Source organism: Micrasema longulum, unplaced genomic scaffold, assembly GCF_059751315.1.
Source record: "Micrasema longulum isolate JH-2025_06_02 unplaced genomic scaffold, ASM5975131v1 h1tg000133l, whole genome shotgun sequence".
Taxonomy (NCBI): Eukaryota; Metazoa; Arthropoda; class Insecta; order Trichoptera; family Brachycentridae; genus Micrasema; species Micrasema longulum.
This window is the reverse complement of record NW_028277339.1, coordinates 588,721-606,535: the sequence shown is the minus strand read 5'-3', so window position 1 is coordinate 606,535 and position 17,815 is coordinate 588,721. Positions and strand designations below refer to the sequence as shown.

At 32.6% G+C, this 17,815-nt stretch overlaps 1 protein-coding gene across 3 annotated transcripts in view; it reads left to right on the top strand.

Moving 5' to 3' along the window:
* Nos (Nitric oxide synthase) overlaps positions 1–17,815 on the top strand; it is a 436,979-nt gene that overhangs the window by 354,654 nt on the left and 64,510 nt on the right. For all 3 annotated transcript variants that reach the window (XM_088241938.1, XM_088241932.1, XM_088241947.1), the window contains one exon: positions 12,787–13,035. In XM_088241938.1, the coding sequence (XP_088098064.1) occupies positions 12,787–13,035 (249 nt within the window). The remainder of the gene's footprint in view (positions 1–12,786; positions 13,036–17,815) is intronic.

The window sequence follows — 17,815 nt, the reverse complement described above, 5'->3', positions numbered from 1 at the left end:
TTCATATGTTACTCGCGCGAATCATCATGTTGCCAGTGCAGTACGCTAGTAGCTGCACGAGCGCTTCTTTAAGGGTGGACCTCTCTAAACTAATGGTTTTTCCATGTTTTAAGTTATTGGATTTAGAATATTCCACATTAAATAATTGCAGCAAATACTTCTGGATATTTCTTTTTTCCGACTGAAAATCTGTGTATTGACTACACAGCATCGTAACGCGAGAATGTTTTTGCCACAGTAAGGAAAGGGTTATATGCTACTGATTGGTTGTAAAGATAGTGTTTTTATGGTGCAAAAATGTAAATATACCCGATTAAATATAATGTTTAAACGTTTTCAGTATGAAATGCGTTTAAAATAACATGGTAAAATTATTTTTAAGGGTTTCATGTAAGTTTGCAAAGATATCAAATCAATGGAAAATGTTATTGAAATAGTTGAACGAGTTCCTTTCAAAGTTTTCAATTATTTCAGGCAGTGCGCTGTTCTCTTTCAGAACACTTGTTGCTGAAAGAGTTGTGACGTCACGAGCTGAAAACTTTTCCAACGCTCTCAGTTGAGTTCACGGGGTGAATTTGATTCGAATTATGAAAAAAGGCTCGCCGTGAAGTTCGCAAACTGGCTTTTTAAATTATTCATATTTCGGTTGAGGGCTGTTTGAGTAAGATAAAGAGTTTTCAGATCGATTATTCTGTTTGGTTTAGAGTTGTAGATAAATTATTCATAAATTGCTTAAGAAATTTCATAAGAACATTGTAAAAATGCATTTCGTAGTTTTCAGGATAAACAAAGTTTGCAGTTAAAGCTTATACATTTAAAAAAATATATTACTGATTAGTTATGCTTTATTTAGTTACTTTACAACATCTTGAAAACTAATATAAACTTTTGATAACATTACAACTTTTTTTTTTAATTTCCCAATAAAATATTTTTCAGATTAATTATTATGATTTGTTAACCTTTAGATTTATTTCAACAGAGAGGGAAAACATTGTCGATATATGGAATTTTAGGAATTTACAGGGGTTATGATCTGACATTGGCTGGTTTAAGTGGCCACTTTACACACTGTGTAACATTCACCATTCTGCCCATGTTTAAACATCCACATTTCCTCAACTCTTCCATCGGTTGACTTTTGTGAAGTAAAGGAGCTGAAACCTTTATTATGTGAATGTTACACAGTGTGTAAAGTGGCCACTTAAATCAGCCAACGACAGGCCATAAGCTCTGTAAATGCCTAAACTTCCATATTCGCTTATCAACAATGTTGCCCCCTCTGTTTAAATAAATTTAAACATGAATAACTCCCTAGGGGAGAAAATCCAGCCAGTCTGCAAGCATTTGGACATACTCAAACAACGTGTTAACCTAATGATAATATTTTTTAAATGACTAATAAAAGATAAAATCAAACTGAAGGGAATAAAAAAGATAGATGAATACAAAAATTAAATTAAATTACTGTTAAAGCGAAATTCACTCATTTTCATGAACATTTGTAACTACTCAAAATATTGTTACTGAAGAAACCCAAAAATTTATAAGAGCATTTAGGCGTTGCTTAATAGGTTAAATAATTCACCCAAATGAATCTTTACTTCATCACTAAAGGTTTCAGATCTTTTATTTCACAAAAGTCAACATTGGAAGCCTCACCCACTTACCAGGATCCGTTTTAGAGGTCTTGTGGGCTCTTTTCAGATCCGCATATTGCCAAAAAAAAAAAAAATTAATGAACGGTTAATTTTGTTGCTTATTTTTATATTTTTTTTTACAAAAAAGTAACGTTTTTTTAGAATTTACATTTACTACTTTCAATGACTCTATCACCTTTAGTGTACCTCAGTACATAATCAATTTGTCTTTACCCTCAATCTATTTTGTTCAATTCTGAAGGGGACAGGGTGCGTTAGTTTATTAGATTGTTAGTAGACCGTGAGAAATCTATCTGATCGGGGAAACCATAGTCGTCGTCACCCCTCGACCAGCTATTCTGTAACAGTTTGTACTTTATTTATTTTACCCGTTTCAAAAACGCCCTGATTCAGAAATCTATCAACAAAAAACGATTCAAACCTATCAAGCCCAAAAGAAAAACAAAGTGTTTAAATTAACTCTCGTCGCAAAAATCGACAGATGGATAAGTTGATCAAATGTGGATATTTAAACATAAGCAGAATGGTGAATATTACACAGTATGTAAAGCATTTAAGTGAAACCAGTTACTGACATTTCTGTCCAATCCAGTCTGGCCTTCTATGCACTTGATCACTTTACACACTGTGTAACTTTCACTGTTCTAGTAAATGACCAGACTTCCTTATCCTCAACAGTTTATATTGATAGGCATATTATATGACACAATGAAATATTAAAATTTGTTGCAACAGAGGGGGAAAACATTCCTGAGAAGGAATATGGAAGTCTAGGCATTTACACGGCTTGTGATCTGTCATTGGCTGGTTTAAGTGGCCACGTTAAACATTGTGTAACATTCACTATTCTGCCAATGTTCGAACATCCAAATTTCCTCAACTCTTCCATCTGTTGACTTTTGTGATTTTTTGTGACTTTTGAAATTTTGATGTTCAAACATAAGCAGAATGGTGAATGTTACAAAGTGTGTAAAGTGGCTACTTAAACCAGCCAATTACAGGTCAAAAGCCCTGTAAATGCCTAGATTCCATATTCCCTTTTCAAAAATGTTTTCCCTCTCTGTTGCAACAAATTTAAATATGAATAACTCCTTAGGGAGGAAATCCAGCCAGTCTACTAGCATTTGAACATACGCAAAACATTGTTGATAAAATGAATAGCTATGCAATATAGGGGAGCATGGGTAAGAGTGGATTACGGGTTACATTGGATAGTTTTCAATAACTTCTGCCACACTTGTTACCTTCACGACATCCAAGCTCGAGGACTTGCAACGGCGCTTTGGTCAATACGTTAGGATAAAACTATTTTTTTACGTGTATTTAAATGTTTCATTTAAGCATAGATGGTAAATTTGAAAGGTTTGATATTCCACTTTATTGGTTAATGTTTTGTTTATACTCGTATGTAAGTTTATTTTGAGTTTGATGCGGGAGAAGATTGTTATTTTATTTTTAGTATTTACGGAAATTGTCATTGGGTTACAGTGAATCATTTCATCTTGGTTCACTGTAGATCCCTTTTTTTATACAAGTGATAATTTGTAAGTCATTTCCAGTTTCGTTCATTACCAAAAACAGGTCCAAAGAAGGAGGGAAAAGCATTAAGATGTAAAGTCTATTATTGCAAACCGATTCCCCTAATAAACTCTAAACTAAAAAAAAATTAAGTGATTTTTTTTCTTCAAAGTAACAACAAAAAACAGACGGATTATTACTAAAACGAGCACTTTGTATTTTATTTTTAAAGTATTAGTTACTGTTCTTTCATTCTTTTTTATGTAATGAAGGAGAAATTAAAAATACACAAATTCTTCAAAATAAGGCGATGAGAATTATACTCAAAAGAAATATTTATTCTAATGTGGAAAGAATATGCAATAAGAAATTGGCTTGCTCACAGTAAAGCAGCAAATTAAATATAATGTAGCAATGTTTACACATTAAATAATTAAGGGGATGAATAAAATAATATTAATAACAAAATTTAACCAACAATGTTATAGATATGAAACAAGGGATAAAAAAAGATAAGATTACCAATGAGGAGAAAAGCAGAATCTCAAAACTCATTGTACAAGAGATTAAAGCTGTACAATGAGTTGCCTGAAGAAATAAAGGATATAAAAGAGGCCAAAATTTTTCAAATTAATTTGGAAAAATCTGTTATTGAAAAATTTTAATAAAAAAATTGTTCTGTTATTAAAAGTTTATATTAGTTCCAAAGTTGTTATGAACTAACTTAATTAAGCATAAATAAATAAATAAATAATTCAGTGTATTCAAGTATGACCCGCTAAAGCCTAAAAGTTGATCCACAGTGGCCCACTTCAGGGTCGCAATGGACCGATTGCCTCAAACCAATGAAAAGAATACATATACATTACAAAAATATAAAATAACGTATCCCTTACTCTATGAGGCCAAGAGCCCTGTGTTGAATTGGGATACAACATAATGGAAAGTGGAAGCATGTACATTATCAAATAATCATCATCATCATCATAATTCCCTTTTCGCACCTGCATAGGGCACTGTATTGATACACCAATCGTAGCGTTCCTTGATAATTTTTAAATAAAGGTAAGATGATCAGTTTTACGCTTTAGGTCCAGGGACTATGAAATATTCTAGTGTGAAAACACCCTTTTACATAAATATTCCATATAAACTTTATCGAGAATCGAACCCGAGACCTTTTGCATGGTAGGAAAACGCGCTGACCTTTACACCACGAGGCCGATGATAAGATAAAAAAAAAATACATGAACAAATATTTCAATCAACATCTTGACAACACGCTTAATAGTATATAAATCTATGCAATAACTCGCAGCAGTGTCTTATTAAATAATTTATACAATAGCAAATCAAAACAATTGCTTTGAAGACTATGAATGCTGTTTTCAATTTTATCAAGACCAGAATTTAAGAATAAACTTCAGAGTCACGGGGGTTTGAAAAAATTGATCCACTGTACCTTATGCTCCCCTAATGATGACAATATTATTTAAAATATAACATAATATTCAGAATACTGAATTTTTCTACAAATATTTGACAATACTAAAAACGTTTTTAATTTCAACGGTTTTTGAAATGTTTTTTTCAGTTTTTAAATGTTTTGTTTTTTAAATGTTTTGGTAACAAACTTAGTTTTCCAGTTGAAGCAAACTAATAATATGATGTATTTTTAACAACGAAAAGTTTTCTTTCCTACGTTAATTTCAACTTCCGAGTTTCCCAGTTTAAAATAAACTTGCTACTAAAGTTATTCAATATGAGTTTAAATAAAAGTATCGTAAGTACAATATTAGCATAACTAACTTATTGTTTAAAATCAAATTTGTTACATACGTTTACAATAATACCACGTAATTGTCAAAATGTTTCAACGTTAAATAATCTGCAATCCACAGAGCAAATTATGTACAAGTGTTACTAAATGAGCATTATTTATTGTGAAAATATTTTACCGTTTTTAATAATCAATAACAATAATTCAGTTGCACTTAAAATAATATGTTATGATTTCGGCAATTGTATCGATAATTTGATATATTTTTGTTCTATGGAATGCGAATTGTTTTTCCTTCGTTGTTTTAGTGCGTAATGTATTGGATGAATGCTTAGATGGTATAAGGGTTTTGTGTAGTGTTATTTTTTTTTGCATTGCTATGAAATCCTTTATCTGGACCCTTAAATACTCCATGCACAAGTGATCACAATTTTATGTTCGATCTATATTTATTTATTCACACTTTTTATCAAAATACAATTCCATATTCACTTTGCCCAGCTAACAAGGGTACATACCCCGTTCCAAGCTAGGCAATTACATTTTTATATATACTTTGATAAATGATATAAATTCTAATATTTTGCCAAACAACTATATTGGAGAGTTCAATACAATTAGCATAGCAAAGACGTGTGACCGACTGGAAGGCAAAACCCGAATGAATAGAGCCGGCTGCCTCTGTACATGTATATATATGGGGTTTATAGTCAATTGACCATGCTCTATGACCCATTTTGTCTGGTCTAAGGTCTAAGAGGTTATGAGGACGATTAAGGTATTTGCACAAGATTGTTCCTACTGTTGGTATTAGGAAGATTAGGGTTTTTTTGTGAGGGATCAGTGTTTTGACGAGAGGTAATTTCGCCTGAGTTTGATAAGGATCATGTAAGAATCTGTGTTAGGACTTTGCCAGTAGTGTCTTGATAATTCGATGTACTTATGTGCTTGGTATGCGTTTTGATTTTCTTGTGTTGCTTGAGCGCATGTTGTATAAGGCAAATTCTTCTAATGTTTCCTATATATATTTGGGTTTTATGTCATTTTTTGATTTGTTTGTATTACTGCGTTCTTCTTCCTTTCTGAAACGTAATCTGGAGCATGCGGCCGCGATTTCAATTTGGAACTTACACTGTATTCCTTCACAGTCATACTGAGAAATTAGGAAAAGGTGATTGTACTGACTGTATGTATTTGATTGATCACAAATTGACAATACTGCGGTGAGGGGTACAATGAAAGCTTTTAATGTTTCTTTGTTTTGTTAATTTCAGCGGTTTGATTATAAAGAAAAATTAAATTTTCGCTTAGTTAGTTTTCGAAAATTGATAGTGAATATACAAAACTGAAGAAAGACTCAAGTTTTTATGAACAGTTTTGGGAAAGGGGAGGGTGCTTTCATTGTAAGTCCATTAATCGATGATACACACACGCGCTTTAGCGGTGAAAATATTTATAATTTTACCTGAAATTATAGTGCGACTACCGATGAAGCAAGTCAGCGTTTTCTATTGAATTCAATACATTACATTCTACGAAATACGATATAAACGTCTTGCAGTACAAAAACATCGTTCCTACCATGGAGATATGAAGAACAATAGAACGTGGCCTATAAAGAGACCACAGGACACAGTCAACGAGCAGTACAGTTCAGTTCAATTCAGCTAGTTCAGCCAGTCAGCGTCAGTCACACAGTTCCAGCATGTAGTCCAAGTGCAGTTCTTCAACATCTCATCGCAGTAATACTCGCGCGACATAATAGGATCTTTACTCGTTTTTTAAATATTTTCGTAACTAAATAACAAAAAAATACAATGGTAACTGCACTAATATTTTATTCCTAACAAATTTTCTATGAAGGTTTAAAATATGCATATTTTTAATTTTCCAAAAGCGAGTTGTTTCGCGATCTGTGGGACAAACGGCACGTATGACGTTTGGCGCAAAACTTGTACAATATGTTTAATAAAAGCGCCGTTGGCGGTCATAACGCGTGACGTCAAAATAAAGTGATGCCAACTACGAGCCGTTTTGTATGTGCTCTTTTTTAAACTCGAAAGCTATAATTGAAAATCTCGGGAGCACCTTTGTACATTTTATTACCATATCATTAGCAACAAACAAAGCAGTTGTCTCCGTCACGCTCATAAGCGCGTCTGAGTGCTTGCGAGATAGACGGAGATTATTTTCAAAATGCGTACGCCGTGCGATGTCATACCATGCGCTTATTCATGGATATTACACAAGCGCAATGAGTAAATGTATTGTTCTGCCAGCTCTTCCTAACGAAATTAAATAAGTTTGTGAAAACATCATTCAGCTAATGTGAAAATCTGTTTCAAACTTTTAACAAATAACGTTACGTAAACATGCCCTAACAAGGTTTATTATACGGGGTACGAATTTACAAAGTTTTGAAACTAATTTCAGCGTCTCAAATCTTATAACATTAGTTCATCTCCGAGGAGGTGTTATGATTTACAAATCTTGGTACTGCAGTTGTGAACTCTATTAATATTTCTCGTCTCTCCGCCATCTTATTTCTCGTATTCTTGATCTGAACTCTGGAACATAAAAATTATCCTGCAAATTCTATTACGGAGACTCGTATATAAAACAAAGTAATATTCCTTCTCGTGATTCGCGTATTCGATGAATTTCTAAGTTTCATGGTTTACAAGCTGAACCCGGCTATTTATTTATTTATTTAACAGAAACAAACAGTCGACAATGATGTAATAACATAAAAAAGTACGATTTAAGGACAGATAAGCGAATTTTCTAAATAAAAATCATACATAGTAAATTGTGGTACAACAAAAGGGTGTGTTTATGTATGTATTTTTGAGAGTAAGTGTATAGGTGTGTTTGTGTGTATGTGGGAGTAAGTGTGAGCATCATTTAATAGCAAGTGGGATCGTCCCACAGCCAAAAATAATTCGTTTGAATTTATTTTTAAATAAATTAAGGGGCGTGTTAAATATATCAATGGCTATGCTTTGCTATTGCTAGATTTGAGTATAAACTCATATATTGATTAAATTAGCACTGTCGAATTTGATATTGATTACTGCATTTAGTTTAAATTAGATATTTATATTTACAATATTATTTCTGTGTTTCGGATTACATAAATTCTAAGGGCATGCGGTAACAGAGTATTTTGATAAATAGGTATTTGAATAGTGCTAAATAAAAATAAACGCTGATTTTGTCGGCATTAAAATTTAATTGTAATCGATACCCTAAAAGCATCCGAAAAACAAATTCACTGACAATATTTTGAGTTTGTGCAAATTTTTGTAGACAAGGACTGGATTCAACTCCCTGGGGAGGTTTTAACATTAACACATTACGACAGAGATGAAGAACATTTTAGAGAAGGTAATATAGAAATCTAGGAAAAGGAATAATTCAATTGGGCAAATCTCACCAGCATAAATAAAAGTTACAGCTCTTTAACTTCACAAACATCAATAGATGAAAGAGTTGAAGGAATATAGATGTTCAAATATGGGCAGGATGGTGAATGTTACACAGTGTGTAAAGCTAACTTAAACCATCCAATGACAGGTCATAAGCCCTGTAGATGCCTATAATTCTACATAACATTTTCTTTAATGTTCTTCATCTGTGTTGTAATATGTTAATATAAACAGCTCCCCAAGGAGTTGAATCCAGTCCTTGTCTACAAAAATTTGGACAAACTCAAAATATTGTTTTTATCAAGTTAACTATTGGAATATCATCAAACGATGAGAAATCTTCATCAGCATCTATCACTAATGCTTTCCAAACATCAGTACGTCTCGCTTCAGGGAGTTGAAATATTAAAAGAGGAATCCAGTCCATGGCTACGAAAATTTGGACAAACTCAAAATATTGTTGTGTTTTATTTATTCATATAGGCGGCCTCCGTGGTGTAGTGGTCAAGACGCTTGACTCACGCACGGAAGGTTCCGGGTTCGATTCCCGGTGAGAACACAAAAATTAAAAATGTGATTTTCTCAATCCTGGGTGCTCTGTGATGTAATTCACCACTGTAATTAGGCCTCCTGGCCTGTTGTGGTGCAAAAAAAAAAAAAATATAAAAAAATAAATAAATCATGGTTTGGGAATGCTTGTTAAAAGGAGGTGTTATACACACTATAGACGGTACTGAATTTTTTTTTAAATCAGGAAACTACCCTTTAACTCTAATTGCGGACATTAATAGGAGATTTCTTACCAGACAATCCATCGAAGTGAATATTAAACAAGATAATGCACCTTTTCATTTGAGTAAAACTTCGAAAAAATCATTAGACCAAGGCTTCTATATTACCTTATCTTGAATGTTCTTCATTTCTATTGTAATATGTTAACATTATTGTTGCGATAACTGATCCAAGGAGTTTAAAAGTTGGAAAATTGTTTTCAGGCGTTGTCTAGTATGTGAAATAATTCTGTCAAATGAATTTCAGTCGCAGCAATAAAAGTTTTAGCTCTTTAACTTCACAAAAATCAACAGATGGAGGAATTGTAGAAGAACGAATGTTCGAACATAGGCAGAATGGTGAATGTTAGTGTCTTAAGTGGCCACTTAATTTGTTTTTTTTTTTTCTTACGATTTCAAAATTATTATTATGTTTAGCATTTTTTTTTAACAATTATTTGGTAATAAAATATAATATTAGACGATGTGATGCAAAAGAGTATTCTCTATTATTCAGAGGAATCTTCCTTGCCGTATAGTGGAAACCAGTTACCGTATATTATCAACTTATCCCAACTTAATTGGTTCTAATATGAATTTGCCGTCGGCACCAAAATCATCACAGCGTAATGCTAGTTCACTATGTAACATCGTGGTGTTAAATAAATACACATATTTAGTATACAGTTTTTATTTTATTGTTAACAATTTTGGTTAAAATAAAATATTTTCCTGTACAATTTTGTATAAGAGCTGAATTAATTCCCGTGAACATAAAAAAATATTTATATTTTATTTGTACTAGAGGAGTAAATAGTTTTTTTTTTCTTTTAAACAAAAAATTAAAACGTACAGTTTTAATGAAAACGGTCCGTTAATCTGAAACTTAATCCAAAAATTAAATAAAACGTCTTAACAACAATATTCTGTTCTTCATCTCTGTTGTAATATGTTAATATAAACAGCTTCCCAGGGAGTCAAATCCAGTCCTTGTCTACAAAAATTTGGACCAACTTAAATATTGTTGATAAATCCACCTGGTCCATGAAAAAGTATAGAAATTGAAAAAATAACATTTTCAGGCGTTGCCTAGTATGTGGGTGAAATAATTAAATTAGATGAATCTCACCCGCATAAATAAAGGTTTCAGCTCTTTAACTTCACAAACATCAACAGATGAAAGAATTGAAGGACTATAGATGTTCAAATATAGGCAGAATGGTGAATGTTACACAGTGTGTAAAGTGGCCACTTAAACCAATCATTGACAGGTCATAAGCCCTGTAGATGCCTCGGCTTCTATACTACCTTCTCTTAAATGTTCTTCATTTCTGTTTTAATATGTTAATAAAACATCTTACATTATATCGACGCTGGAAAGGAAAAAGTTACCAAGCAACATGTATCAACTTTATAAAAGAACAATAAAAGTTTTTTTTTCAAGTAAAATGCAATCTCGTATTTTAAATTTTTATTTAAATTATTTAGGAATCACGCATAAATAACACACACATATTACAACATAAATGAAAAACATTTTAGAGAAGAGTTTATGGAATTCTAGGAATTTACAAGGGTTATGACCTGCCTTTGGTTTGTTTGAGTCACCACTTTACATACTAGAAATAACTATTTTGCCTGTGTTGGAGGATCCATATTTCTCCAATTATTCCATCTGTTGATTTTTGGAAAGTAAAAGAGCTAAAATCGTTATTGATGTTAGTAAGATTCATCTAGCTAGCAAATTTTTCAAATATAGGTAAAATAATTAATGCTACACGGTGTGTACTATATTTTATTTATTTTGTTTATTCAGAAAAACAACAGCAATACAAAAAAATATACACAACATTATAAAAAAACATAAAATATAGCCAAAAATATAAAAATCCAGTTCAGTTAGATATAATTCATAAAAGTGCAAGTGTGCGAGTTTTTTTTTTGTGTGAGGATGCGTGTGTAAAAAAGTGGAGTGTGGTTTTGGTAGGTATGTGAATATGTGGGTGATTGTATATGGGTGTGAGGGTAGGTTTAGGGACAGGGTAAGTGTGTGTTTGATATGAGTGAATAGAAACAACTTAAATTTATAATGTAAAAATATATTATTTTTTTATATAAAGAAACATAATTTTTTTCATATAATAGTTTTTTAATTTTGGTTTTAAAAGTGAGTTTACTGCAGTTAAATATGTCTATGTTATTGAAAAATAAATTATAATCACGCGTCAAGAGAATCAGAGGAGAAAAATAAGTGATATAAAATAGCCAATGACAAGGCATAAGCCCCGTGGTGACTAGAATTCAATATTTCCTTCATTAAAAATGTTCTTTATCTCTGTTGTAATATGGTTATCTAAATAAGTCTCTAGGGAGTGTAATACAGTCACTGTTTACAAAATTTGGAAAAACTCAAAATATGTATTATAGAAAATGATTTTTGTAACGGGACTTTGCAATTAAACATCAGTTGTTTTTACTAATGTCTGCCAAGCGCGTTCAGTCGGCGCATCCCTTAAATATTTGAAAATAAGAACATGTATTTTTTAAATTAACAATTTTAAGTATGGTAAAAAAATGGAAAAATATTTCTAAAATCATCGCAGAAAATGTTCGAGCGGACGCAATATACAATTTTAAACAATATTTTCAATTTACTTACCTAAATACGTATTTCCTATATCAAGGTACCTTGGCCTTGATGGTAGTTTTTTTATTTTTCTTACAATATACATAAGAAGCAAAAACAGAGTATTAAAAAAAAAAGATAATTACATAGCAATGAAATACATATTAATGAAATACACGTTAGCAGTAAAAATAGTAAACGAAAAATCCCACAAAGGCATGGCCTGTTTTTATTTTATTTTATTTATTTCGAATACAAACAGATGTACAGGTTAAATGAATATTTGAAAAAAAAAACTTTATAAAATGTATACATAGTAGGGCCTGCCGCACGTTAAAGTGTACTTAATTCGTACTAATATCATATCATTACGCATGTTAATAAAAATGACATTCCAAACAAACTTCAAATCTGCGCATGCGTTGGCAATGCCCGGAATATGTATATTATCTTCTCCCTCTAACGCACAATTCATCGGTATGAAGCATTGTCTGTCTCGCTCAAATGACGATTTTAGGAGATATGATAACTTTCTTACAAATTCAGGGTAAAAGATTGTGCAAAACAGAATATGTACTGCGACGATTGCGTATGCGTAGACAAGATGATAAAATCGTCCGCTAGAGTCGATTTCGCTAGATCTTTTGGCGCTAGTGTTGAATAGTATGATGTTTACGTGTATTATATTGCAGCAAATCCCTGTTTTTTTCTAACTACTTATAACATAGTTTTACTATCAATAAAATTACTAATTTATTTAAATTTTTTACTTGGCAGTGCACTGCACTTATGCACATACTAAGGAACCGCCTCTAGACTACTATCACACCCACTAAATGTTAAAACATAATTATTTTTTGTCAGCATCCCTACCAATAATATTAACCGCACGCGCCTGCCGTCTGCGTCTGTACAATTGCAAAATTATGAAAAATGATCATACCCATCATCTAAGCTCATAGTCGATGGATTTTTTTACTGTAATTATTATCTGTGTTTATAGGAACCCGCCTGGAAAACTCATAAGTTCCGCAAAGAGCAGGAAGGAGACCGTTCTTCTGTCTCCAAGAAACCTCGCAGGAAGTTCCACTTCAAGCAGATAGCAAGAGCCGTCAAATTCACGTCGAAACTGTTCGGAAAAGCGCTGTCCAGGCGCATCAAGGCCACGATCCTCTACGCTACGGAGACTGGCAAGTCTGAACAGTATGCCAAGAAGCTTGGGATAATCTTCGGACACGCCTTCAATGCCCAGGTATTGTTTTATTCAATCAAATTAACATTTGACTCATTAAATACAAATAAAACTATATAAATTTATTAAGGAAATCATTCAGTCTTTTTATAAATAATCACTTGCAAACGAGTGAAGGCGTATAAAAAAATTAAAAAATAAATAAAGGTACAAAAGAAAAATTTTAGGTACAGATTTCACATTTATTTATTATGAATGCAGGAGACGGTGAAATTGTTCAATTTAAAAAATTCAAATACAAATAAATATCAAAATTATGTAAAAAGCACATAAAAGGGAGAAGACATTGTATAGCACCAACTTTACTTTCCTCCCTCTCTCTCTGGTTCCGTGAACATTTATATTTCTTAGTAAAAATTCACAACCAACAATAATTAATAAGATGCAGGTAGTAGATATAAGTAAGTAAAAATGAAGAATTTAAATTAAAAATTAAAATTTAAAGTTAAAATCAAAAGTGAAAATTCAAAGTTAAAATTAAAAGTTAAGCAGAAGATAAATTCAAAATGTCTTTAATAGAACTGATAAAAATATGCTATTTACAGTGTAATATGTCGATTTTACTAAAACTGTCATTATGGGTAATCTGTATTCTTCGAAGAGTACAATTTTTATATAATTAGTTATTGAGTTAGGAATGTCGAAGAGTACAGATTTACGAGTTCTACGGACAGGGACTCGATATGAAATGCTTCTAACAATTTCTGGGCTATCTTAAACTTTGTAGTAAACATTGACACATAACGAGAATATTAGAAAAATATCATACACAACTTTCCAAAAACGAGACTAGGACAGACTAAACTAAACAAAAGACTCACAAAAGCTTTCAAAATAATGTTAAAAATATTGTCATTAACAGTAGAGTATAAATTTAAAACATAAAAATATATATGAGGGGGGACCCAAAAAAAAAACGGAATTTTATCATAACTTCTTTATTTTTTAATATTTTTTCACTAAATTTTGATCACCTTTAAAGTATTTTTTTTACTAAAACACGTTTCAGCAAACGATCCTTCCATTGTTCAAAATATTTTTTCAATTCACTTATCGGGATCTTCTTTAGGCCTTCCGGCGATTTTTGTTCCACCTCCTCCAGAGTGACAAAACGCTATCTTCTCAGGTCTCTTTTGAGTCTGGGGAACAAAAGAAATCACAGGAGGCTAGGTTCGGTGAGTAAAGGGGGTAAACAGTTGTAGTCATGCCGTTTTTCGTCAAAAACAGATTTACGGAGAGAGCTGTGTGGGCCGGCGCGTTGTTATGATGGAAAAACCAGTCTCTTGTGCGCCAAAGATCTGCCCTTATCTTCCGAATACTCTCCTTTAATCTTTTCAAAACCTCTAAATTAAACTTAATTATATTTCAGACATCTTACAGAATTGATCAATGGTTCGGCGACGGTCTTCACGAACGAGAGCATTGATTTTGTCGATGTTTTCGTCAGTTCTTGACGTTGAGAAGCGTTTTTTGAGGGCGAACGGGTCTTCAATTGACATTTCTCTATTTTTTAAATTTCAAAACCACTTATAGACTCTGGTTTTACTTAGGACAGTATCTCCATAAGCAGTCTTAAGTATTACAATAGTTCCCGCGGCCAATTTCTCCAACAGGAAACAAAATTTCACAGCCGCGCGTTGCTCTCGACAATAGGCCATCACGTTTTCGGCGAAATGGAAAAAGTTGTTTCACTAAAAAAATTCCCACAGACGAATTGATACACTCACAGCAACAGAACTTCGCACACTAACTCAAAAAACGTGTTTCTAACGGACATCGGATCAAAAAATGGGTATCCCTACTCTCCCTTTCCACCACAGCGTGATTCCCGCTACTTTTGGGTAACCCCTCGTATTTGTTAAATGTGTGTAATCCGTTTAAATTTCTAATTTAAAAAAAAATAATTACTTAACCCATTACCGCATGGGTTTTTTTCGGTTTGAAAAAACCTTATGTTACGTAGGAGACATAAAATGATCCAGGAAAAACATTAAAAAATAACTAAAGTACACTAAATCGGGACATACAAAGCCTTGCATTCATTTAAACCCCAAAGCATTCCTTAGCCGTATTTGGCACTTCATGTACATTCAAAATCAAGTGATAGTTTTCTTGTAAATGGAAAAAAATACATATTCTCTTTTATACTTATTATGTAAGGGGTTAAAAACATTGCTTTAATGTGAGTACCAATGTACCTGTATTTACTCTGAATTTCAAGAGGCGCAATCTGCCGGTCGAGAAGTAATTACATTTTTTTTGTGAATTAAATATTTGAAAAAATAAATGTTTTTATGTAATGTTTATTTTGTTAATGTTTTTTATTAAAAACTTTTGATATCGCAATATCAAAAGAAAGGTGTTTTAAAATGCTTTCGTGCCATCATTTATATTTTTTTGCAAAAACAAAGGCACCACTTAAATTTTACTCATTTGTGACATCTATTTTTAATTGTTTCCAGAAATAATCATCGCATTATGATCATTGTGCTATAATTATTTAATGAATTCGCATATGAAATATATCACACTTCTCACATTTAAGACAACATAAATATTTTGAAAAATCACGTCGTCGTAAATACAAGGGTCGGCATTTGAAGTGTTACCAATTAAAAATTCAGTAGTTTAGTCATTTTTGATTTTTTTTTAATTCAAAAACTTCAGTATATCGTAAAAAAGTTTAATTTTTTTTTAATGTAGCTACCTTTAGCGCGGATAAAAGCATCGAGTCTGTTCAAAACGACTTCACACGCTGCACGAATGTGGGTTGATGGTATTTTGTGCCATTCTCAGCGAAGAGCAATATTTAAGGCGTTCATATTTTATAGCTGATACTTTGGTCTCTAGAATGGACTACTGACGGGTCTAGTACCCCTCGACATACATATTTACGCCTTAAAAAAGACAAAACTTAATTCCACAAGGGAATTTTTTCTTTTATTACGATTTATTAATTTATTTATAATTCCGAGGCTGGCACTTTTTTTCTTAAAAGCCTATTAAAACATGAAAGAAGTAAGTCAATTTCGAAATCGAATTAAATTCTGACATAATTGTCACTTTTGAAAACGATCGCCTAGATGCACAGATAATGTGGCTTGATTTTGCCCTATTAATATATAAGAGCATCTTAGGCGTAAAAATGTTGCCACCGTAAAAAATAATAATTTATATTATAATAATATAAATATTTTTTTCTATTTGTTTTACAATCTTCCTGAGAGCACTTATCGAAACGTTGAAGGAACCGGCTTTGTAATCGCTCGGTAGATGCATACAGAAGATCGTTAAGCATACTTCCTTAGTAATTGTAAAAAGTCATATAAAAATCATATTCAAGTGAGCATTTGATATGATTGATGATTTGAACAAATGAAATGATAACTATTTATAATTTTAATTAAGTAAGGAACGCGGATGAAATTTTCGGGGGCATTTGTTGGTTGGATTCGATCATGTGATGTCGAGATGACAAGTCGGTTGAACATACCGAGGTAGATAGAGATAATACAGAAATTATGTATAACGTCTCGCTATGTACCGATGAAGATAGCCTTTATAATCGCAACACATGTTCCGGGTTACACGTAATGCACCCCCCCCCTCCCCGCTTTGACGAGGTATCCTACAGTTGCATAAACATAATACGATAGTTCGACTACAAATAGCAGCCGTAAAGTGTGACTAACTTTGTTACAAGGAACTTCGCAATTGCCTTCCTCGCTGTCACCAAAGGAACAGTTCCCCGAGAGCAGCCTGTGGTGTGGCATGTCGGGAATATAGGCTAAAACTCTTAATAAGATGTAAACTTGTTTCCATGCAGATGTTTCCGAAGATGTAACTTAATGACGGGCATCACTAGGTGTGATGCAAGAACGAAATACTAAGTAGTGTTCTTAAACGGAGATGGTTATCTATATCATAGAATTAAGAATAGTCCAAAAGGAGCGCGGAATCGTATTTGAATAAATCGGACTGTATCAAAAAATAATAATTTCATTAATACGTATTCCCGTATTTTATCCATGGATTATAGCACTAGAATAGTGATTTTGCACAATTACAATTTGAGCACAAAGCCTCTCAGCCAATAACATGAGGAAGTCAAACGAAAAACTTACCCTTATTACGAATATATAAATAGCTCAAAAAAGACCAAAATAAATAACGCATGCCTTTTATACGCAAAAACTTTTGTTCAACCAGCTAATAGCAGGCAAGTCAACGTTTGGGCAGTACAACGTCTGTCGGGTCCACTAGTTATAACTATATTCCGCTTGAGAAAATAATAAATATTTTTCTAATTTTTATTATTAGATATAGCGCCATTATCGTAACATAATACTTCAATGGCGCTTAACAAAGTGATTATATGAATAAAAAAATCGAATTGAAGCTTTTAAATTTGTAATTTTATTTTTTTTTAATATTTTATTATCTCATGCTACGGATTTATTCAAATGATAACAGAACAAGTGGGTTTTAAGTTTTTTCCGAAACATTTTGCTCTCACCGCCTCGCACCTCTGCTGGGAGAACATTCCATGCCATAGCGCCTGCGACCGCAAATGCGCGTTCTCTGTATTTAGTGCGCTGTTTTCGTAGAGGTATAATAACTTTTTCTGTCGCCGTAGACGTAGCTGACCTAAGCGACACCTGTCCGCTAGTTCACCTGGAATGCATTGTTCCCTGAGATTTTTCGGAGCAGAGTTGTGCTGTGATTTATACATGAGCCAACAGAGTTCGTATTCGACCCTCCGTGGGATTATTAACTTTGC